The following is a 26,000-nucleotide window of genomic DNA, read 5'->3' as shown; positions in this document are numbered from 1 at the left end:
TTCCCCATGCAGGTGGGGAACAGGGGCCTGAACCTAGGTCCTGGCACAGTGTAATGTGAGTGCTTAACCAGGTACACTACTGCCTGGCCCCTATGACTAAGTTGTTCTTTTTTAATTATTATTATTATCATTATTTTTATAGAGCAGGGTCAACAAGCTGTAGTGAAAGGATAAATCTGATTCTACTTTGGTAAAGAAATTTTACTAAGTCAGAGTCCTAGCGATTTTAATGCCTATGGCTGCTATACTACAGGTAATTATACAGGTAATTCAACAGCAGCTTTACAGATGCTATGGGTTTACAAGTCTAAAGTATTTCCTATCTATCCAGGTAGACAGAAAGCATTTCTACTCATTCTAAAGACTACTTATGGATCTACAGTAAGCATATCATTGCTAATAGTATAAACACAAAACTTTCACTGTGCCTTTTATGTATTTTTACTGTAAGAATGTGAGATCACAGTATACAGTTCTGCATCACACCCACCATCAAAGTTCTGTACCCCCACCCTTCCAAGTCCCAAATATAACCACCACGGTTTTCACAAGTCTTAAAAACAGTTTTCTTTGCCTCTGTTTTTAATTTTTTAAGTTCATGTGTATCTGATTTCTAGATTTCACATGAGTGAAACCATCCAGTAATTGTCTTTCATCTCTTTACTTATTTCACTAAACATAATCAATCACCTATAGTTCCATTCATTTTGTTCCAAGGGACACAATATTATCTTTTTTTCTGATTGCAGAGTAATATTCCATGGAACAGATATCCCATGACTTCTTTACACAGTCATCTGTTGATGGGGATCAAGTCAGTAAAGTCTAAGTGCCTTAATATTTTAATATTAGTAAGTATTAAAAATTTAGATCTGACAGTAGATTTGAAATGCCTTTATTGTTAAAAACCTTAATCAGAAGTATAGGGAATAAGTTTATTCAACAAATAACTGATGAATTCTGAGCATACATGTACCTAAATTTCATACTAGCTTTCTATTAAAGATTTGCTTTTAGGCTTTGTTTTTTAACCTTAAAAGCAAAGCTTTTACTAGCCTGGGGAAACAGAAATCCTAGATTGTAATTTTGTTATTTTATCTTTTCAGTCTTTCAGTCTCAAAAGCAGGAGAGATGGTGTTGGAGATAGTTATCTTCCCAGTGATCTGTGGTGTGTATGTGCGTGTGGCTTTTTCTCTTTCTGCTTTCAGGAGTAACCTTCTCTAGCTTTTGCCATTTCGACTATGATATATCTTTCTATACATATTTCTGGGCTGCTTTTATTTGGTATCATCTAAGTTTCCTGGATCTGCCCATCTTCCTGTTTTTTTTCCCAGGTTTAGAAAATAATATTGCATCTGCGGATCGCAACCTAATCAACACAACGAGTGTCACCCCAGCATGCTTCACTTCAGACTGTGACCAGAGACTTCAGGTGTGGAATGACAACCCTTCAGCTTCACTCAGGTTAGACCTTCCCTTTCATAGTATTCTCTAATTCCATTCCAGGTGTTCCACTCCCCAATAAAGCCCCCAAACCTAAATATAGTCCAGGTCCCCTGAGATAGAGCATAGGTTCACCCGTGCCCATAAACTAGGGGAAAAATATACACCTGAAAGCAGAAGTACACAAGAGCATGCAGGGAATACCCCCAACACTTCATCTGCACTATTCCAGTCTTTAGGTCCATGATTGTTCAACAATTTGTTTGGCTTTGTATGTTAACTCTCTTTTCAGCCACCAGGTTCCGGATGCTGACCAGACTTCCCTAGATAGATGACCCCATCAATGTGTACTGGAGCGCCACTTCCTCAGAGCCCCACCCTACTAGGGAAAGAGAGAGACAGACTGGGAGTATGGACCGACCAGTCAACGCCCATGTTCAGCAGGGAAGCAATTACAGAAGCCAGACCTTCCACCATTTGCAACCCACAAAGACCCTGGATCCATACTCCCAGAGAGATAGAGAATGGGAAGGCTATCGGGGGTAGGGGGGGATGGGGGAGTGGAGTGTGGAGATCGGGTTATGGGAATTGTGCGGAATTGTACCCCTCTTATTCTATGGTTTGTTAATGTCTCCTTTCTTAAATAAATAAATAAAAATGCCTAGTTATTTCATCTAATGTGTATGTATGTTCTTCCCATTTCTTTCCAACCTTCTCCTTACAGGCAGCAGATCTGTGCTGTGTGTATTTCTCCTGCTAATGTCATCCCACAAATCTCAGGGTTTTGTCTTCTTCCATTTTCTCTTTTTCTACTTCCTCTCTCTTCTTCCTTACTGTTTCTCCTTCCTCCTCTCTCTTCCTCCTCTCCTCCTTTCTTAGTTTTCTTGACCACCAGGGTTGAGACTTGGTACCTTCATGACTGCACCATCACCAGTAGCCATTTATTTTCCTTCCTCGAGATAAAGGAAAAAAAGACAGAGGAGAGATACCAAAGCACTGTTTCATGGCTTGTAACATGTTCTCCCTGTAGGCATTGCCATGGAGTGTTGTAGGAGCTAGAATGCACATTTGTCCTCTATTATGTGAACCGTCTCGGTTCCCTTTTCACTTCATTTTGCCTCATGTTCAAACTGACTCAACTGACCTTATACTTCTAATATCCTGAGTTTGAGTCTCTTAGTTGTCTTCAATTACTGTAGCCCTTAGTTGTTTATTTTTGGCTTGGACATTTCTCAGGCTTTTATATGTTCACATGTTGTTTCTTTGTTTCTGTTGGAGTTTTATTGTCTAAAGTATCTGGAGCTTTTTCAAAACTCCTCACACACTGGTAAAGACTGGGAAGATGAATTCCTCCACCTTATCACGCTATTTTATATATTTTGAGGTTTGTACTGGGGGTCTCAACCTCATTTGGACTGAGCAGGGACAGGGTGAAGTCTCTTCTGTTGAAAATAGGCTGAAACTAGTTATTTCTGCTTTTCCCAGTCTGTGGTGGCTGAAATTAGAAAGTCCTGGATCCTTGAAAGTGAGCTGGTGAAATCTACAACTAGGTAAAACTTCCCACTAGCATGGGTTTCAGATTGTGGTGGGCCTGGCAGGTGGCATCATTTCCAATTAGAAGCGATTAGAAGAAAGATACATAGGACTAGCTTAGGAGTTAGTTACCTTACAAAATCAGCAGTTGGTAGGACTTTCACACAGGCGAGAGACCCTGGCACTGCTGAAGCAATCAGTAAGAGGCAAGACCATTACAATGAGAGAACTTTAATACTGGTTTGAAAAACTGGAGTGGGTGGAAAGAGGTATGCTTTGCACTGGATAGAAACTCTTCTCATGATGGCAGGCCCCTGTTGTAAGCAGAAAAATTTAGGAATCATTCAAGCAAGCAGGGGTAGATAGCATTAATGGTTATGCAAAGAGAATCTCATGCCTGAGACTCCAAAGTCCCCTGTACCAATATAAGCCAGAGCTGAGCAGTGCTCTGGTAAAAAAAAAAAAAAAAGATTCAAGCTTATACAGAAGAGGAAACACCTCTAGCCTGCAATCAAATGAAAATCTAAACCCTGGATGGATGGAGCTTCAGTAGAAGGGAATATCTCCAACCTTCAAGCAAGGGAAGAATCCAAAGTTTGGATGGGTATAACTTTAAAAGAGGAGGGTAGGCATACAAACTTCATGGGTTGAAGATCTGGGATTGAGGGGCCAGGGTCGTGGTGCACCGGGTGCACCTGGTTGAGCACACATATTACAGTGTGCAAGGACCTGAGTTCAAGTCCCTGTTCCCCACTTTCAGGTGGAAAACTTTGTGAGTGGTAAAGGCAGTACTGCAGGTGTCTCTCTTTCTCTCTCCCACTACTCTTTCAATTGCTGGTTATCTCTATCAAAAAAAGATAATAAAAAATCTTTTTTAAAAAGCTGAGCTAAGATTGATAGAGATGTATCCATTTCTTGGATAGGCAGATGGTTTCTCTACTTCTCTAATGGCTATATAATCCTCTGAATTGCTAGTAGTCTTCTATGTAAGTTTACTGAAGACTCATCTGTGTATCCTAAAGTGATATCTGGAGCAAACACTATGAGTTTTTTTTTTTAATACTTTTGTCTGCCAAATTATAAATGTATTATTTATTTATGTATTATTTATGTCATTAAGTTTATCATTGGGGCTTGGTGCCAGCACTATGTATCCACTGCTTCCTGTGGCCATTTTTTTTTCCATTCTAATTGTTATTAGACAGGATAGAGAGAAATTGTGAGGACAGGGGATAGAAAGAGAGAGAGACAGGGAGGGGGGATCTGAGGAGGAGAGGGAGAGGAGAGTGGGAGAGGGAGAAAGATAGACATCTTCAGATGAGCTTCACAGCTCCTGAAGTGTTCCAGATGCAGAAGGGAAGCAGGGACTCAAACTTGGGTCCTTATACATGGTAATATGTGCACTTAACCTGGGCTGCTCAACCCCTACAAATATATATTTTTTCAAAGTTCACCTATTTCTTGACTATTGAAGACCCCCAATTTCTTAGCCCCTGATGGCAAGATTCCTGAAATGTAACATTTAATACTGATTGATACTTTGGTGATTTCTCTGCAAAACTTTTTTCCTAATTACTAAGAAGCTATTTATAGGTCCTTAAAAATTGTTGTATCACTTGATATTTCTCATCTTCCATCTGGAAACTGAACTCCTATTCTCTGATGTGCATCTGATAGCTACGTTAAGCCAATGAACAGCCTTGTCACCAAGACACTGAGGCCAAAGACCTAAAGTTGCATCATGTGACAAACACAGCCACCTCTCAGACCCTGAAGTTTACGATGTGGACATAATACTTATTATGTAATCAGTGGATCACATGACTATGGAGATATAGCATTAAATGTCATAATTTGTGTACCCTTGAAAAATATTCTTTTAATATTTCTCATTCCATGTTTTGATATAATGAAGACTATTTGATGTAAGTCTGTATGGTGGAACAGGATGACAGTTTGGTGGAGGGGAGCTATTAAACACCAATCTTGGGGAAATGTGGAAATATGCCCTAAAAAGAAATCTGTAAACCAACATTCCCTCAATAAAGTAATACTGATGTTTTATCAATACAATACAGACATCCAAAACACCTGACCTATCTATATCACCTCTATGAAAACTAATGAAAACAAAAAGGCTTAAATAAATAATTGTATGTACTTTTAGCAGCTTCCAACAGACATTCAGATTATGAATGTACATTGTAAAGGTTTGAAGTGAATGAACATATATTTGTGTGTGTATATCTTTGCACTTGCTTTGCTTATTATGAAAAAAATCAACACATTAGTGTTTTTAAAAAGTAGTTGTTATTCTATAAGAAAAATGCCAGACTTTTACTGGGCATAATTATATAATGTTTCATTGTCTTAAACATCTACCTGAAGATGGATTTATCAAAATCTTAACCACAGAAAATACAATGAAGTATATATTATAGGTGTACAAATTTTCTTTGAAGAAATTATAATGATTAGTGTGAGAGACATGACTCTATACAAAAGTTTTGTTCCTTATTCTGTGCAATACCAGATAGCTTCTTGGGAACAAAATCCACTCATGAGTTAAATTTTCACGCACATCTTTGTATTATGTATGTACACATATTAACCATCCAAAGACAGTGAGTGCTTTTGTTTGTTTCTCACTGGGGTTTCACCACTCCAGGATGACTTTCTTCAGAGACAGAGGGAGAGACAGAGAGTGGTGCTCATGAGAGATGAGAAAGAGCTAGACTCTACAGCATCAAAGACCCCCCCCCCCCAACACACACACAAGCAGAGACTGGAACCAGGGTCTTGCAGATGGAAAAGCAGACAAACTAACAAGTGAGCAATTCCGCCACTGATTCAGGAAGATCTAATCTCCTTATCTCAAGTCTGCCTATCTGTTTAAGCATGTAACTTCTTCCAACTGATCTCACTTACAGGACCCCTTCAAATTACCCAAGATGAGGGAAATTTTTAACAGCTGCATATTGTTCTATTTTATGTATACATCACAACTTTCTTGGGCATTCATACATACTTAACTTAGGCATCTTGGTCACTTCAGAGTTTCAACCATTACAAATTGTGCTGCTGTGAACATAGGTGTACACAGGTCTCTTCAAATAGATGTCTCTGTTTCCTTTGGATATAACCCACCCCAGGGAAGGAAATGCAAGATCATAGGGTAGATCCATTTCTAGAATGCAGGTTTTGTAAAGGATTTGGACCAATTTGCTATCATACCAGCAGTGGAGAAGAGGTACTTTTCCTCTACAGCCTCTCCAATAGTGTTTCTGTCTTTCCCAATCAATGTATATTTTCACAAGTGTAAAGTAGTATCTCATTGGTATTTGCATTTCTCTGATCATCAGTGACTTTGAAATTTTTTCATATATTTTTTGGCCCTTTGGGTCTTTTCTTTGGTGAAGATTCTCCCCATGACTTCTCCCCATTTTTCTTTTCTTAACTGGGGTAGGGGATAGTTGTTGACAACTGTTGTTAACTTGGGAAAATTTCTCATTTCACTTCCAACTACGGTATTTTTCCACAATCATGCACCAGGACCCCAAAGCCTCCCCCCATTTACCAAGAAGACTGCATTATTGTTGTTCTTGAGTATGGAGAGCTCTTTATGTATTTTGGTTATTAGCCCTTTGTCTAATGTATGGCTTGTACAGAGCTTCTCCTAATGTGCAGGAAGTCTGTTTTAGTGATGATTCCCTTGCTATGCAGAAACTTTTCGGTCTGATGTAGTCTCACTGATTTTTGTTTTGTTTTCCATGCAGTTGGACTTAGGTGACTAAAGATGTTCTAAAAGCTTACTTTGAAAAAAAGAACTCTGACAATGTTTTCCTCTAAGTTCTTCTAATGGCTTCTGGCCTCACATCCAAATCTTTGATCCATCTGAGCTTATGTTTGTGTTTTATGAAATGTGGTGGTCTAGTTTTGTTTTTCTGTACATTCAACCCCAATTTCCTAACACCATTTATTAAAAAGAGTCTTCTTTTGAAATTGAATATTTTGGCTGCTCTTGTCAAAAATGGTTTCCAGTGCAGGGGCTTGTAAGGGAAAACATGAAGTAAAACTTGGAGTAGGTATGGTCTATTGCACCAAAACAAAGGACTCTGCGGAAGGAGTAAAAGAGAAGAGATACAGATCGGAGGAACTAACAACAAAGGAAAGAGTTCAGAATCTAGGCAGTAAGAACATGGACACTCACAACAAATCTTGCTACTGCAACCATCTGTTCTACTGGAGTCTCATCACTGCTGGATCTTGCTGCTTAACTTGGCAGCAACTCTGCAATGGCCACTACTTCATGACTGCCTTTGTCTTGTTGGCTGCAGTTTTGCCCAGTTTAGCCAGCACTGCGTACATCCTTTGCCCAGTTCAACCTGCTCAGTTATGGTTACAGACCCTGCCTCTGTTCAAGGATCTAGTTAAGCCCCAGCCACCAACCACTCCTATGTTTACTATAGATGATCTCTACCAAGGCTACTGGCCCTGTTCTTTATGGAGAAATCAAACATATTGGGAAGACAGTTTGCTTGTAATATTGGATCAAGACAGCACCTTGAAGAAAAGCTCAAATTCATAAAAATCAATATAAATTGGATGAAAACCTCAAATATATGGTTCTAGGGATGATCACCAAATTGAAAAGGACTATGAAGTAGTGTAACAAATTCAGAGGAAAAAGAGGATATTTGTAGAAAAATTCCCAAGAGTAGTCAGAGGAAGACCAAAGGGTCTAAACAATCAACCCAGCAGAGAGGAACACGTGCAAGAAGAGAGGTACCAAAGATGAAGTAGAGCAAGAATATAAGATAGAAGACACACACACACACACACACACCAAAAACAAATTACCAAAAGGAAAAACATAATAGAGTTATGGGACACCATAAGAGCAACATTTCTGTCATGGAAGTGCAGAAAGAGGAGAGACAGAAAGAGACAGAATTCTCATTTTAAGGAGTATTAGCCAAAGATTTTCCCATAAACTATAAAGAGCTAAATCCACAGATCAAGGAGAACTGATGGGATATATATCCAAACCTAACTTTACCAAGGCATACAAAAGTTAAAATGGCAAAGACAAATACAAAGAGATTATTCTTAAAATTGCTAGAAAAAAATAAGTCACCTCCACGGGAAGTTGGATAAGATTATCAGCTTATTTCATTACAGAAAGTGTAGAAGTTAAAAAGGACTTGCAGGATATATTAAAAAAAAAAAAAATGAATGGGAACAAAATTCCACCCATGCTTTATCCTGCTAAATCAGGTTTAAAGGAGGAATAAAGGGCTTTTCAAACAAGCAACAGCTAAAGGAACTGGTATCAAACATACAAGAAGTAGTCATGGCTTACAGAGGTGTGGTCCAGAGTAGCAGTCACTGAAAAATCACCTCCACTATGATCAACTAGATAAAGTAAGAAAGAAAACAAAGAAAAAAATCCAATGGGTCCTACATTTCAACTGGAATTTACAAAGTAACTCACTGACCATACGTGGTTCAGTGAATTACAAAAGCACATGAAAAGGGGTGAGAGAGAAACTCTCAATATAAAAGAAACAATTTGAGACTAAAACTGGTGCCATTTTGGTGGCTATGAAGCAGAGCATAGGATTGGCCCCAAGAATTCAGGGAATTTATCAGAAACCTGACCCCAAAAAAGCTATATGGCCTGTCCAGATTATAGCAGCAGGTTTCCAGAGCACAGAGTAGTGACTGGAACAAGATAATAAGACCTTGTTTTGTTGCCATAAACACTAAATCTGCCCAGGGACATAAGGTAGAAGCTCCACACTCCCCACCACAACATATAAACAACATCGCCACAGCACAAAGCTGATGGTTGAACAACGGAAACTATGCTTAATATGCAAACTTACAAAAATCCAAAACACGGGGAAAAATACAATCAAATAGAGACCAGGAAAAACCACTGGCGATATGACTGAGAAAACTCTTTATGAAGGCAATTCATGAATCTAAAAGTTACTATAAAGGCACAGATTTGAGAACTCAGAGATTGCTTCAAAATGTACAAAGACAACAGAGCTACAGGAATATAAAGGACATTTTGGATGGAGTTAAGGCTTAAGAGGCCTTGTAAACAGACTAAATCAGGCTGAGGAGAGAATATCAGGGATAGATGATAAAACCACCACATTCTGTGACCTTAAATCTATTGGAGAGAAAAGGTTTATAAAAAATAAATTCTCTGTGGAAGAGCAGCCTCCACCAGAAAAACAAATGTGAGAGTTATCAAGGTTTCTGAGTAAGAAATGAGAGGAGTAAAAACCTATTCAAAAAAATCATAGCAGAAAAAATTCCACACCTGGGTAAAATTCACAACAAACATCCAGGAAACTGAATGATCCCCCAAGGTTCTGAATCTAAAATGGCCTACACCAAGGCACATAATAATAAAACTATCCAAAAGTAAGGGCAAGGAAAAATTACTGCAGGTTCCTAGGGAAAAGAAGAATCTAATATACAGAGATAGGACCATCAAGTTTTCATCAGACATCTCATCAAAAAACCTTAGAGGCAAGGAAGGAGTGCATGAAATATTCCAAGTATTAAAATATAAGAACTGCCAGTCATGAATACTTTATCCTGCCAAATTATCCTTCATGAATGTGAGAGAAGTGAAAATCTCAAATATACCCAGGTGTTAGTACAAAAAAAAAAAAATTCAAACATACAGCAACTACATGTATTCTTCACACACCATTGATGCTGTCTTGCAAGAACTATTGAAAGAAATCCCACATGCAAAAAAAGCAAAGGAATTGCAGCTCTAAATGAGGTGATCAGTGGTCAAACAGAACTAGGAACACAGGGAGTCAGGTGGTAGCACAGCAGGTTAAGTGCACGTGGCACAAAGCACAAGGACCAGCATCAAGATACCAGTTTGAGACCCCTGGAATCACTTCACAGGCGGTGAAACAAGTCTGCAGGTGTCTATATTTCTCTCCCCCTGTCTTCCCCTCCTCTCTCCATTTCTCTCTGTCGTATCTAACAATGACGACATCAATAACAATAATAACTACAAAAAAAAGGGTAACAAAAAGGGAAAATAAATAAAGAACAAGGAACACAAATAGGATAAAACGAAGACACAGGGAAGGTGAGGGCAAAATGAATATAGTAATACAACCAATGTGGTGAATGAAGTCCAACTTAAAAAATAAATAAAAGGGAGTCGGGCTGTAGCGCAGTGGGTTAAGCGCAGGTGGCGCAAAGCACAAGGACCGGCATAAGGATCCCGGTTCGAACCCCGGCTCCCCACCTGCAGGGGAGTCGCTTCACAGGCAGTGAAGCAGGTCTGCAGGTGTCTGTCTTTCTCTCCTCCTCTCTGTCTTCCGCTCCTCTCTCCATTTCTCTCTGTCCTAGCCAACAACGACAACAACAATAATAACTACAACAATAAAACAACAATGGCAACAAAAGGGAATAAATAAATAAAATAAATATTAAAAATAAATAAATAAATAAATAAAAATAAATGAAATAAACAAAGAGAAGAAATTGTCAAGAAAGAAATTATTGCTTTTGGTTTAGAAGATATAATGATTCAGGAGGGCACTATTCTAATTTCATCACATATGCCTCATGTGGGAGAAAAAGAAAAACAATGTTATTATTTATGACACTGTATTTCTTAAGATTTGGAATGAGCAGTGGATAGAGAAATCACATGTTCAGAATTAAAATAGAAATACCGTAACATGTGTTAGGCCTCTAAGCAAGTAAGAATAACTTAACTTTTAACTGAATTTGCTTGCCTTTCCTGATTAAAAGAAAAAAAAAAAACCTAAACATATTCTTTACTGCTCTTTCTCATTCTACACTTTGTCAATAGCTTTATTTTAAGCCAAAATGGTGTCCTTATATAAAATCAAAACTTCTACCTTAATCTATTTTAGTCGTTTACATTGGCATATATTCAGTCCTTTGGGTGTTTTGGTGGATGATTAGGGTTATTTTTGGTTGACTCAAGACTCAATATTGGATACATTAATGGCACTTAACAGTTAGGTGTTAGCCCTATGGGTACTGTGATTAACTGGGTAGGTTAAATACACGAAAACTATTTCATTGATATTCATCTAGGCAAAATCTTGTTTGTAAACATTCAGAAATAAAGTGTTTTGTTTTGAACCTAACCAAATTTTTGGCATTGTTGCCTGTTTCTATTATACAAGCCATCTAGAAATTCAACAACTGAAATTAAAATACAACTGAGTATTATTTTGTTCAAAACATTACCAATAGTTGCCACTATTTCAGAAAGCCGTATCCCAACAATACCCGTAGTAGTATTTAATATAAAATTACACAAGTCTATTAGTATAAGACATAGCTTCAGTAATGCTATGTACCCAATTTTGTTATTTCTTCTAATGTAGCCATGCTTGACCATTTATGTTTTAATATATTTACAGCACCATAAAACTAATTTTTTAATATTTTAAAATTTTCATTTAGCTATTGGATAGAAACAGAGAAACTGAGAGGGAAGAGGAATATAGGGAGAAAGAGACAGAGATGCCTGCAGTACTAATTCACTGCTAGTGAAGCTTACCCCCTACAGGTGAGTACCTGGGACTTGAACCTAGCTCTTTGCCAACTGTAACATAAGCCCTCAACCAGGTGCATCACCACCTGGACCTTTATTTTCTTATCATTTACATTTTAACAGTTTACCTTTTTGAAATTAGGTGTATATATATTTGTGATAAAATAGAAATATAGGCATACTGAGCATGGTCAAGGTATTAAAAATGAAAAGAATTTTTATGATCTAAAGGAAAAAAATAGAAGACTCTGGACATAAAAGGAGTGAAAACCAAAAATCTAAATATAATAATCACATCCTGGTTGAAATAGGGGCAGCAACAGAAAAATATAAGACATGAGTGTGTGTGTGTGTGTGTGTGTGTGGTGTGTTTTCACTCAGTATCTAAGTTTCTTCACTTCTGAAGAAGCAAAACTGTACTATCTCAATTTTCACTATATTAGAGAACACATATTGTCCTGAAAATCTAACTGTCATTCAAAATGACTACAATCCTTGGATCTAAAATGAATAATCATATCCCAACTCCTCAGGAGCTTTCTGAGTCAGCCAGCTTTCACAGAGGTGAGGTCACCTGCATTCTCATTCCTGATATGGAACTCTGTGATCACCCTCTCATTAGCAGCAAAATGTTTCTGACACACTTACCTCAGTAGTAGTGCCAACATCAGCAGATGGGCTGCATGTGCTGGTATCTGGAGGAGCTGTGCCCACACTGCTTCTAACTGGAGAACTAGGGACAGGCCCTGCCAGGGTCTCTGGATATGCTGAACAGCTCAAGTTGCTTCTCTTCTGAAACTTATTCCAGACCTTATTCATGATATCAGTAAGTTCATATAAGAGCTGCACCTGAGCAGAATTTTTTTTAAAAAAAGGGGCAGGATAAGTGAATTTCTACCTGCTATTTATCGAAATATCAAATATGAAAAAAAATAAAGTTCAAGTGAAATAACATACCATAATTATATACTATATTATGCATAGCATATAACTATAAACCATCATAATTATATGTATTTTAATTTTATTTATAAAATGGAAATATTGACAAGACTACAGTATGGATAAGGGGTAAATTTCATGATTATATTTTAATCACCTATAAAATTATTAATTGTTCATGAATATTTTATATATACAGAAAAATATTTCCCATGAGAAAATACAAGTTTAAACATTTTATACTGACTTGAATAATAAGTTTAATCAAACTGACATTTGATACATATTCACACTGGTATTTTATAAACAATTAGAATTTTTGTGGGGAAAATGCTAATTTATTGATAACACTAACAAGAGCTTATTATGGGTCAGATTTCTTTTAATAATACAACAAAATGTATTTTATAGAGAATTGTATAAAAATAATAAATCAAATTTATCCTATTATTAATTTGTAATATTATTTCTGAATAAGATTTCCATATCTAAATTCGTATTTGATAAGGAGTAAATCTGGAACTAGGTTTCTTGCCCAGCAAGCTATAATGGAAAGGAGCAATATAACATAATAGGAACAGGAAAACGTTACATGAGACTTTTCTCTAGATGAACACAAACCACCCCACCAACCATTCTCTTCAAAGTTGTCACTGCAATATCCAGAGAAAAAATGTTTAACTTGTACATTGTTTGACTAAGTTCTAAGATATTTACATAAGATTTCATAAATAAGCATTAATCATGAAATTTGTATGACAACATATTGCCATATACTGTATAAAACATGCCCAGGGGAAAAAAAGCAAACACAATATATAAGCAAATCCACAGCTGGATACCACATTCTGCTTGCCACTGGGGAGAAAAAAAAGCAAAATACTCCTATTTATAAGAAGTTTCAGCTCCAGGACACATCCAGATGATAAAGCTGGCGTCTTAATGTGGGCAGAACAGATGCATAAAAATACTGTTGTCAATTCTTATTTGATATAAAACAGTACTTGGGTTACAGTTTTCTTTTTGTGTGATTTCTTAAATCTCAGGCTGTAACTGCTTTTGTTTAAAAAAATAATATAGGGTAGAAAGCTTACAAAACATTCCTTAGAAATTTTTAAAAATTTTTGATTCATAATTATGAATAAATTCTCTATAAATATATTTTTGTTGCAAGTGAAAAATCCAGATGATCACATTGATAAATGAACTTAATAAATAACAGCAGAAAGGGAAAACACAAAGTAAAACTTGGACTGGGTGTGGTGTGGTGCACCAAAGCAAGGGACTCTGGGGAAAGAGGGCGAGGGGAGGGAATGAAGAGGGAACCGGAGTCCTGGTGCATGATGATGGAAAAGAGCTATGTTGCAAGAGAGAGGGATCTGCACACAGCTACCACAGAGAGTTGAGAAACGGTACCCGGGTACCAGCACTCATACTGTAAACCATGAACAACTCCAATATAAAGTTATTTTTAAAATCTTACGTATTTTAGATAGTGAGAAACAGAGGGAAAGGGAGATAGAGAGGAGGGAGAAAGACACCAGCAGCACCGCTTCACCACTAATGAAACTTCCCCCAGCAGGTGGAGTATAGGGACTTGAAACCTGGTCCTTCAGCATTTTAACATCTATGTATTCCCACCTGGCCCCACCAATGAAAGGTTATTTTAAAGAGATAATTTTATGCTTTCCTAAAATATTCAAATTGACAAGTAAGAAAAGTATAAATGAGAGGAAACAGATTTTAAATACTTCTAAGTGTTTAACAGTTTATTTACTTTCTTATTATGAGTTTCCTTTTTAAAAATATTCATTTATTTATTTATTCCCTTTTGTTGCCCTTGTTTTATTGTTGTATTATTATTGTTGTTGTTATTGCTGTCGTTGTTATTGGATAGGACAGAGAGAAATGGAGAGAGGAGGGGAAGACAGAGAGGGGGAGAGAAAGACACCTGCAGACCTGCTTCACCACCTGTGAAGTAACTCCCCTACAGGTGGGGAGCTGGGGGCTTGAACTGGTATCCTTCCACTGGTCCTTGCACTTCGTGCCATGTGCACTTAACCCAGTGCACTACCGCCCAACTCCCGGTTTATTTACTTTTAAGAATCAATGCTGTTTTTATTAACACTAGCTCTGGTTTGCTTTGGTAACATTAAATAATTGTGAATGAATTTTATCAAGTACACTGTATATTATCATGCCAAGGCAACAATTAAATAAAATTTATAGGTGTTAGAATGGTAAAGATAATATAAGCTTACAATTACATCTATACAGGATCAAGCCAATGAAAGTGAATCTATCAATATAATGACAAAATCAGTAAGTTACTTGTGATTAGAAGAAAGAGTAGAAGATTCAAAGAGCAAATAAGAAGGAATTCAAGGAAACTTGTGAGGATAATGAATTTCTGCATATTTTGGATGGTTTTATGGGTAAATAATATTGGGCTCACCCCATCATCTGGGGCCCTAGTCCAGGAGTCCTGAGATTGCCACACAGACTTGATAGGCCTAGACCTTGAAAAAATCCTTCTCTCCATTGTTACTGGTCATCTCTAACAAGTACAACACAATGGACCCCTTTGTGAATCAAAAACGGTAGAGAATGTTCCATACTCGGAAGGATGGACAACATACTCTATGTTCCACCTGAAGATAGGTCCTGAAATTGGGGTGGCTTGAAACATTCCTACTCATGACCACAAAATGTGAGCTCAGATCTACAGGGATGCAGAGGTCACATAGGCACATAAGCCGAATACCGGCCCCAGATCAGATCAAATCAGTGGGGTTTACAGTCAACACTATTTATACACCTTTCCCATATTTGGGAGCTACTCTCTTCCCTGATCCAGCTTTCTGGTCCTTTTTCCAGCCATGACATCATCTCCCCAGACAATAACTTGGGTCCACCTGCATATCAGATGTCAGCCTCAGGAAAAAAAAAACAAAAAACAACAACCAACAACAGCACACACACAAAGTAGTATAGTCATGGGCCCTTTGGAATATAACTAAAATAGGACTAAGTATCTACAAAATGGAGACCCCCAACTCTTCGTCCGAACTATTCCAGCCTAATTTAGGTTCATGATTAGTCAATAATTTGTTTGGCTTTATATGTTAACTCTTCTTTCAGCTACCAGGTTCCAGATGCTACCATGATGCCAATGTGACTTTCCTGGGCAGACGACCCCACCAATGTGTCCTGGAGCCCCACTTCACAATAGCCCTGCCCTACTAGGAAAAGAGAGAGACAGGCTGGGAGTATGGATCGACTTATCAATGCCCATGTTCAGCGGGGAAGCAACTACAGAAGCACCTCTTATCCTATGTTTTATGTCAGTGTTTCCTTTTTATAAATAAAAATTAAAAAAAAGAAGGGGGTCAGGGGTAGTGCAGTGGGATAAGCGCACGTGGTGCATAGCGCGGGACCAGCTGAAGGATCCTGGATACTGGTTGGAGCTCTGGCTCCCCACCTGCAGGGGAGTCGCTTCACAGGCGCTGAAGCAGGTGTGCAGGTGTCTGTCTTTCTCTCCCCCTTTGTCTTCCCCTCCTCTCTCCATTTCTCTCTGTCCTATCCAACAACAACATCAATAACAATGATAATAATAACCACAACAATGGTAAAACAACCAGGGTAACAAAGGGGAAAAAATGGCCTCCAGGAGTAGTGGATTTGTGATACAGAGCCCTGGCAATAACCCTGGAGACCAAAAATAATAATAAGAAGAAGAAGAATAGGGAAGCTTTCAATGAAGGGGATAGGATACGGAACTCTGGTGCTGGGAACTGTGGAATTGTGCCCCTCTTATGCTATGGTAATGTCAATCATTAAATCAAGAAAAAAATGCCAAATCTTATCAAATTAGGCACGACATTTGTGTGATTTACTGTATTCAGGTTTATCCGAACTAAATGTTTTAAAATATCTAAAAACTAACTGTGTGAGGCATGTTTTATGTGTGAAGGTGACTGAATACCAATATCAAATACTAAACATCAAAAATAATTGTTTAAAAATTAAATTCAGGGTGGGAAAGGCAGTATAATGGTTATGCAAAAAGACTTTCACAACTAAGAGGCCAAAGTCCCTGGTTCAATTCCCTGAACCACCATAAAGCAGAGCTGAGCAGAACTCTGGTTTAAAAAAATTAATTTCATATACATTTTCTTCTTTAATATATAATCAGCCAAGAAATAGGCTGAAAGACTAGTAGCCCAGATAAAGTGCACCCAAATCCAGGTCTCAGGCTCTTGGTATCGTATCTTTCTCTCTTTATCTAGGCTTCCCTCTCAACTTTTCTCTTTACCTCCAAATAAGAATGGAAAAGGAAAAGGAAGGAGAAAGGGAAAAGAAAAAAAAAAAAAGGCTGTCAGGATTCATTGTACAGGTAGAAGCCCTGGTGATAATTCAGGTGGTAATAAAAAATATTCAAATAAGACTACCAGACTGAAGAAACTAAAAAAGATGTCAAGAAAATACATTCATGGTGTGCCCTAAGGATTTGGGGGTTGTAAAATACATTTCAGTCATAATAGCAAAAGTAAACAGCCAAATAAAGAAAATGATCTGGGCTAGCTAAATCCAGTAACTCACTTTGCTAATGAGCTACTATAGGTTCAAGCACTGAAGGGTGTTTTTCTTGTAATTTTTTAATATTTATTTATTTTCCCCTTTTTTGCCCTTTTTATTATTGTTGTAGTTATTATTGTTGTTGTAATTGATGCTATCATTGTTAGACAGGACAGAGGGAAATGGAGAGAGATGGGGAGACAGAGAGAGAGGGGGAGAGATAGACAACTGAGAAGCGACTCCCCTGCAGGTAAGGAGCCGAGGGCTCAAACCGGGATCCTTACGCCGGTCCTTGTGCTTTGTGCCATGTGCGCTTAACCCGCTGCGCTATCACCCGACTCCCTGAAAGATGTTTCTATGTTGTGGTCTCTTTATCTCTGCTTTCCTACTTCTGTCTCTATTTAAAAAAATAAAACAAAACAACAACAACAAAATGATGTCATAAACCTTAAGGGTCAATTAGCTGATAGATATGTGGTTTGCGTTTGTAGACTATCAAAGAAACTCTTCCAATTGCCAAGAAATTTAACAGAAAACCTTGGCTAAGTACACTTCAGGACAAAGGAAACTTACTGGCCAGTAAACACTGAAAAGCTGCTCAGCTTTATCACTAACCAGAAAATTAGAAATTCATGTAAACAATATGAATTCTTACTTTACAAAAGAGCACACTCAATGTCCAGTAAACATTTTTAAAAATGCTCAAACATATAGTTTCTTTTTATTTCAGCACCTAGGACACCTTTATGATTCAACTAGTCTTACTCAACCAAGGACATATACATTCATGTGACAATCTTTTTCCTTTAGACTTCATAATTGTTTAGTCATATATGATACAATTTTTTAATTCAGTAATCTGAGTCAAAAGACTTTATTTGTATCTTCACTATTGAAAGATGTAGCTTTTCTTACCTGTATAGTTCCTTTCTCTCTTCTCTCTCTTTCTCTGTCTCTCCCTCCCCTTTTTTTCTTTTCAAACAGAACACTGTTCAGCCCTGGCTTATGATGGTGTGGGGGACTGAACCTGGGACATTGGAGCCTCAGGAGTCTATTTTGTATAACCATTATGGTATCTCCCCCACTCCTGTTTAGTTTCTTACTAGAAGCTGATAACTTAAGCCTTACATCCAGGTATTAACTTTTCTAATAATGTGATATTGTGAACTTCAGTTGCTTTCTTTTTCTAGATTTCAATACCTAAATTATGATGTGTGTTTCTTTGTTTCCTTCACTTCTAGCTATTATGTATTCAAGTATTTGCTGTAATAATTTGGAGAAGTATCATTCTTTGTAATTCAGTAATATTCATAGGGGATCTGGAGACACAGTTTAAAGTAACCACTTCTAAGGAAGAGGTCTATTTGGAGTTAATATTATCATTAAAAAAAAATAGGTTAAGTGTAAGGAAATGTTATCACCAACAAGTCTGAGTTACAGTGACTCTCTAAAAAAACTATTACAGCCATAAGTTTCTTTAAATATATGTACATATCTTAAGGAGAGACAGAGACTAGAGTATAGTTCAGTTTTTGTATATGGTAGCCAGGGAGATGTCATAGTGGCAGTGTTCACATATGGCAGTATTGGGGATTGAACCTGGGATCTCCAGAGTCCTAGGGATACAAGTCTTGTGCTTTAAGCTATGACTTATCTTCCTTGCCTCCCAAAGTTTTATATTCCTTTGAAATCTATCCTTTTTACCATTCCCTCTTCCTATCCTCTCTATACTCTGCTTCCAATCTTTAGTGAATCTGTTTACTGTCACCAAAGAATGGTGGCACATTCTAACATTTTAGATGAAGGAGATTATCCAGTAAGCGTTCTTTTTTCACTGGCTGTCTTCACTCAGCATAATGATCATTGTATTCAGTCAGGTTACTGCATTTTATCAACAATTCAGTACCTTTGTGGTTGTGTTGCAAAAATAATATATTATAATATATTATTATATATATTATATTATATATATAATATATTATATATAATATATAATATATTATATATATTATTATATATAATATAATATATTGTGTTGCAAAAATAATATAATAACTTGTTTAATCACTCACTTACTGAAGAATATCAAAATTGTTTCCTGGTTTGCACTATACAAAGAAAGTTGTGAAAGACACCTATGTAAATTTTTCTGTGTGGATATGTATCTTTGTTTTCCTGAGGAAATACTGAGGGAGAAATGATAAAGCCACATGAGAATTCTGAGTTATTTTTTTTTTCCAAGACTTTGCTTTTTTCAAAGAATGTCTAAGTTGTTTGATAATTTTTATATTCTTATACATAGTAGATTAAGTATTCTAGCTGAGGGGCCAGGTGGTGGTGCACATGTCATAATGCTCAAGGACCTGGGTTCGAGCCCCAGGTCCCTACTAGTAGGGGGAAAGCTTTGTTGAGAGGTGAAGAAGTGCTGCAGGTGTCTCTCTCTCTCCCTGTCTATCTCCCCCTTCCCTCTTGATTTCTGGCTGTTTCTATCTAGTAAATAAAGGATAATTATTTAAAAAAATTAAATTAAGAGAGTAAAAAACCAAAGAATTCTTGCTGATCCACAATCAGTCTCTTTATCTTAGCCACACTAATAGGGGTGTAAGTACTCATGTTATATTTCTCTCTGATAAATAATGTTGTACATCATTTTATGTGACTACTGACTATTAAAATATATTGTCTGATAAAATATCTGCTTGGGTACTATTACCCCACTACTTGTCTTGTTATTTTATTTATTATTTGTCTTCCTGTTATCAACTAGAAAGAAGTATTTAAATACTTTGTATAACAATCTGCTACATTTTTTTTCTAAGTGTCCAACTTTTGGCAATCTAATAAATTTTCTTGGTGTATATACAACTTCAGTGATTCCTCTGAGTTCATACATACATTTGTTGTTTTTTTTTCCCATTGATATATTTCCTTCTTTTTAAGGGTTTTCTTTTAAAATTATTTTATTTATTTTAGGTAGAGACAGAAGTGGAGAGAGATGGGGTGAAAGAGAGGAGAGAGACTTTTGCTCAACACCATTTCTCAGTGTGTCTGTGGCCAAATACTCCTTTTCAGAGTATCAGTCACACTGGATTAGGGCTTATACCTTAGTATCTTAATAGACCTTAATATTCTTTACTATATCGTAATGACTGTTGTAACAGCCCTACAGCAAACACTGTCTCATTGTGAGGTAATGAGTGCTAGAGTGTCAACATATCATGGGAGGGGGGCACAATTCCCTTCTCCTTGGTAATAATTTTAGCAGCAATTTTCAGAGGATAATCTAAAAGAGGGTTGAGTTATTGCACACTTATTCTCTTCTATATTACTTGGGTCATAATAGAATAGTAAATGGGCATTAAACTAGAGTATTTAATAATATTAAAATAGCTTAAAAAACTTTACTGACAGTTAAATAATAGTGCTTTAAATGATAGTGTTCACTTAGCATAAGTGCTTTGTCAGAATTTGAAATACATACATTTTTAAATTCAATGGTCATCATCAACATGTTAGCAGACTCAATCTTTTAAAAAAATTTTAAAAATACATTTGTGTAACTAAATTGCACAGTCTATGGTAGGACAAGACAGGCAGAAACAGGGCAAGCAAGTGGGACACTCAATAAAGTGCACATGGTATGCAGAAGGAACTAGGTTCAAGCTCCTACTCTCCAAATCCAGCGGGGAAGCAATTACAGAAGCCAGACCTTCCACCTTCTGCAACCCACAACGACCCTGGGTCCATGCTCCCAGAAGGATAGAGAGCGGGAAAGCTATCAGGGGAGAGTGTGGGATATGGAGATTGGGTGGTGGGAATTGTGTGGAGTTGTACCCCTCCTACACTATGGAGTTGTTAATTTATCCTTTCTTAAATAAAAAATAAATTAAAAAAATTAAAAAATTAAAAAAAAAAAAAACACTGTTTCATGGCTCTCCTCTCTGGCTCTCTCCCTGTTTCTCAATATATTCAGCACAAAGGGAAAAATAAACAAATGCCACCAGTAATGGTGCACTGTGTAGCCACTGAGCCCCAGCAGTAACCCTCTGACCAAAAAAAAAAAGGGGGGGGGTACGTGTGGTGCACCTAGTTAAGTGCACACAGAGCTAAGCACAAGAACCCCGCACAAGGATCCCTGACCTGCATGGCGACGCTTTACAAGCCTCGAAGCAGGTCTGCAGGCTGTCTATCTTACTTCCTCCCTTTCTAGCTCCTCCACCCTTCTCCATTTCTTTCTGTCCTATCCAGTAACAAAGAAACAAACAAACAAAAAAAAAAAAAAAAAGGAAAGGAGAAAAGAGAAAGAAAAAGAAAAAAAAAAAAGGAAAGGAAAAAATGGAAAAATGGTCAATATGAGCAGTGGATTCATAGTGCAAGCACTGAGGCCCAGGGATAACCCTGGAGGCAGGGAAAAAAAAGAGGGGGTGGCACAAATGTGGAATATGCTTTCACCTACACCAAGTGAAACATAATTAAAATGTTTTTCTAAAAATGTGTCTTTTTAAAAATAGTAAACAATGTTTTCTTTTTTTAAAAAAAATCACAGATTGTGGTCAAAGGGGTGTTGCAGTGGATAAAGTATCGGACTCTCATGCATGAGGTCCTGTGTTCAATCACCGGCAGCACATGTACCAGAGTGATGTCTGGTTCTTTATCTTTCCTCTTATGTTTCTCATTAATAAATAAATAAAAAATCTTTAAAAAAAAAATCACACATTCAATACAAGTCTGGGTAAGAATGTTATTGAAAATTATATTTGAGGGCAGGGGAGACAGCATAATGGTTATGCAAACAGATTCTCATGCCTGAGGCTCCTAAATCCCAGGTTCAAGCCCCCGCACCACCATTAAGTCAGAGCTGAGCAGTGCTCTGGTGTTTCTGTGTGTGTGTGTCGCTCTCTGCAGATCTCTCAAAAATAAAATTAATAAAAAAAATAAAAGAAAATTATATTTGATCACTTCAACAGACTCTTCTAGTCAGATAGTCAAGTTAATTGTCCAGCTTTTAGAAACTTTGCATCTGCAACTGATTTCATTCCATCAGTCAAAAGTTGCATTTATACTGCCACCAGTACATTTTCAGAAGAGTTTAAATTATAAGACTGGAGAGAACTTCAAAGCAATTCTTAATCCAACCATTCTGATGTTGATGATTCCATTAAAAACTATTTAGGATACTTAATAGAAGAGAAGCCCTTCAACAATATAGGTAACAATTGTGCGTAAGTAACATTATTTTAAATCTCCATTGATAAATCAAGTGTACCAACCTGGGAATTTGAGCATTTTATCTCAAGTGACTCTAGGTCAACATGGAGACACACAACAAATGAATGCCTTGTATCAGGTCCTGTAGAAAGGAGTTTTTGAGATGTAACAGCCAGAGTAGAGGTACAACCCATAGGTTCCACTAGGCAAAGTGTTACTTGTTTTCCAAAAAGTGTGTATACACTGAAATGATGCAAATTGATGGTCCAAGGAAAAGCATCACCTGGTAGTAAGAAAGAGGGGAAGTACAGATATAAAAACATAGTTCATTAACACTTATTTACTTATTTGATAGAGACAGCCAGAAAAGACAATTTAAAAAACATAATAAATTTAGAAATAGCCAAATATCAGAATATTAACATTAATACTGTTGTATTTTCTAAGTCTTATTTCCTTATAGAGGTGAACACACCCACAGATAGTTAAAAGAAGGATCACTCTGTACATACAGTTTCATGTTACTTTGGAGTGGTAAAAAAAAAAAAAATACCAAGTGAATTACTAGCTAGATCATAATATACATATACATGCAAAATCTAATTAAGCATTTAAATTGTGGCTAGTGATGTTCAGAAGATGCTCTAGGGAAGATTCTTAGAAGTTTGAACATTCAAAATGACAACCAAATATAGTAAATAAAATTAAAAATTGAAATTTTAAAATTGAGACAGATGATAGAATAAGTAGAGCTACATAGTAGTTCCCAGCAAGCTGAGTGGAAACAATGAAAACTGCATAATAATATGTGGTCAGCACTGTGGTACACTGTCTTAAGACTTCAAATATTTTGCCCCCAAGAAAGAATGACAACTTTAAATCATCTGAAACTAATTCAAAAATTATTTTTAAAACCTACATAAGGTTTCATGCTATTTACAAAATAAAGCCTTTGCCAAAGTTGACTTAAAATATTTTGGAATGACTTCAGATTACATATTTTAAAACTACTAGCAAGCTATATATAGTTTTTCAAACTTTATATTCTCCAAGAAATGCTAAATAATAGTAACATTACATAAAAAGCACTGCATGTAAATTTTAAAAAATTAAAGCTCTTAAATAAAATTGACACTATATATCAGATACAGGTTTCTGATTCTTACATGAAACCAAACCAATAATCTGAAAATGGTTTTATATTATTCTAAGTCTTAAAAAAATCATTAAAGAAAATACTATCAGTCCATCCATTTAGGTAGAATGTAGGCTGTTTTTTAAAAGTACTCTCTTCCTTGAAAATGATAAGTAATGACAAAAATAATCAAAATTGACTAATAAAATAAACCAAAAATAAGAAATCACAAAACCAAACAATATACTTCACAAGTACTCTCTATACACATATGTGCACAAAACAAAATCAAAACACTTTAAATGTTTCTTAATATTGGTAATATAATGTTCTAGGAACAGACCAAAACATACTCAGATATTTATAACAGGACAGCAGTGTTTAGCAGATTTATTTATTTACTTATTTTTAGAGGGAGGAAGAGACCATAGCATCAAAGCTTATTTCAGTGTGGTGGGGTCAGGATCAAACCTGGGTTGCATGCAAAACAGAACACTATAAAAGTGAGCTATTTCACTGGTCTGATTAGCATTTTCATCTTATATGAAGTGACCTAGTGCTAATTCATAGATGTTTTATTTTAAAGAAGTTAGCACTGATAGAATTCAGACATTTTCAAACAAACTACACAAGGAAAAAGAAATTAAAAACAAAGCAAGAGGAGTATGAATTTCATTCCTATGTGAGTAAATGGAGAAAAAATGTCAATGGAGAGAAAAAAATAATTCTGAAGAAAATTACTACTGATAAAATTTTAAGCAGAGGTGCACCCAGTTGAGTGCACACATTACCATGTGCAGGGACCCGGGTTCAAATCCCTGCTCCCCACCTGCAGGGGGGACTTTCACAAGTGGTGAAGCAGATCTACAGGTCTTTCTCTTTCCCCCTCTATTTCCCCCTCCTCTATTATTTTCTAGCTCTCCTATCTAATAAAAGAGAAACAGGAGGGGGAAAAAAACACGGGGAGCAGTGGAGTGGTAGTACAGGCACAAAGTCCCTGCAATAACCCTGGTGGCAATAAATAAATAAATGAGTCAATATAATTGAACTTTGAAGAAACATGAATAAACAGTAAAACTATAAAATTCAATGTAACAACAGAGAAACTCACAATAATACCAACTTACAATTGTGTGAAATCAAAAAATACATGTATTACAGATCTTCTTACATTATAACATACTGATTTTATATAGCAGTAAAAGCAGAAGAAAGGACTGGTTAAGTAACAAGTGAAAACATTTTTTAATATATAAATCAAATGTACATATGTAAATTTCATTACTGTTGAACTCAGTAACCAGTGACTAACTTTACAAACTCTAATCAGACACAACAAATTTACAATATTGAATCTTGGTGGTATGGTGTCAATATTCATGAAAGAGAATCAGTCTTTCCATTCCTAAATATGTCCTGTATCCTGGGTTGGGGGGATGGAGGCAAATAGCTAAATTTATTTATAAAATTTTTTCAAGATTGGATGCTACTTTCTACCTTAATAAACCTTTATAGCCTTTTTCTCTACTGTGACACCATTTTCTCAGACAATATTTTTATCCAACTTCATGTCAGCTATCAAATTCAAGCAAAAACTACCATAGTCACGGGCCCCTAGAAATATGTCTAAAATGGACTTCCCAGCCTCAAATCCCTAATCTCATCAGCTCTGTTCCTACTTTTTGGTTCCTGTTCATTAACCATTTTCTCTCACTTTATGTCCTACCACCTTCCAGACACCAACTTGCAGATGCTACCATGATTCTATCCTGACTTCTCTGGGCAGACAACCACACCAATGAGTCTTGGAACCCCGTCTCTCCAGAGCTCTACCCCATTAGGGAAAGATACAGACAGGCTGGGGCTATGGATCGACCTGACAATGCTCCTGTCCAGTGGAGGAGCAATTACAGAAGCCAGAATTCCTACCTTCTGCACCCCAAAAACAATTTTGTTCCATACTCACAGTCGGGGAAAAGTGATAGGAGGATAAAGGTAAGAGGACTCTGAACTCCAGCTCCATCAGGACACAGAGAGAGAGGAGGAAAAAGGAAGGGACATTTGGAAGAAGTATGACTTGAATTAAGTATGACTTGGAGGGGAAGAGAAGAAGGGACCTAGAAGAAAAAGGGTGCAATTATGTACAAATGTAGACAGATAGTTGTAGAGATGATAGTTAATCCATGTTGGCAACCTTAAGAGAACTGTTATGGCTTGCAATGGAGTGATGGGGGATTCAGAACTCTGGTGGTGGGAACAATATGGAATTATACCTCTGTTGACATATAATTTTGTAAAGCAATATTAAATCACTAATAAAATTTTTAAAAAGATGTCCTATAAAAACTGTAGGAAGAAGTACATGTAATTGAGACAATATGAATAATCTTACAAATATCAGTTTGGCAAATGGAGAGAGAGAACGCTAGTCAATAGTAGATGGCCTATCCTCAATTTTCTCTGCTTTCACAGACTTAGTCATTTAAAAAAAGAGAGACTTCCTTTTTTAATTTTTCTGGTTTATGTCCCATAGTCATTTATGACTTAGAGAGGTTTTTATTTCACATATGAATTAGT

General features: G+C 36.7%; 1 protein-coding gene across 1 annotated transcript in view; it reads right to left on the bottom strand.

Annotated features, from left to right (window-relative positions):
- Positions 1-26,000, bottom strand: part of VPS13B (vacuolar protein sorting 13 homolog B) — a 634,327-nt gene that overhangs the window by 335,108 nt on the left and 273,219 nt on the right. Inside the window, exons 23-24 of the mRNA XM_060195774.1 lie at positions 22,351-22,571; positions 12,209-12,409 (exon numbers count right to left, since the gene is read on the bottom strand). Of these exons, the coding sequence (XP_060051757.1) occupies positions 12,209-12,409; positions 22,351-22,571 (422 nt within the window). The remainder of the gene's footprint in view (positions 1-12,208; positions 12,410-22,350; positions 22,572-26,000) is intronic.

Source organism: Erinaceus europaeus, chromosome 8 (assembly GCF_950295315.1).
Source record: "Erinaceus europaeus chromosome 8, mEriEur2.1, whole genome shotgun sequence".
Taxonomy (NCBI): domain Eukaryota; kingdom Metazoa; phylum Chordata; class Mammalia; order Eulipotyphla; family Erinaceidae; genus Erinaceus; species Erinaceus europaeus.
This window is presented reverse-complemented; position numbering and strand designations above follow the sequence as displayed.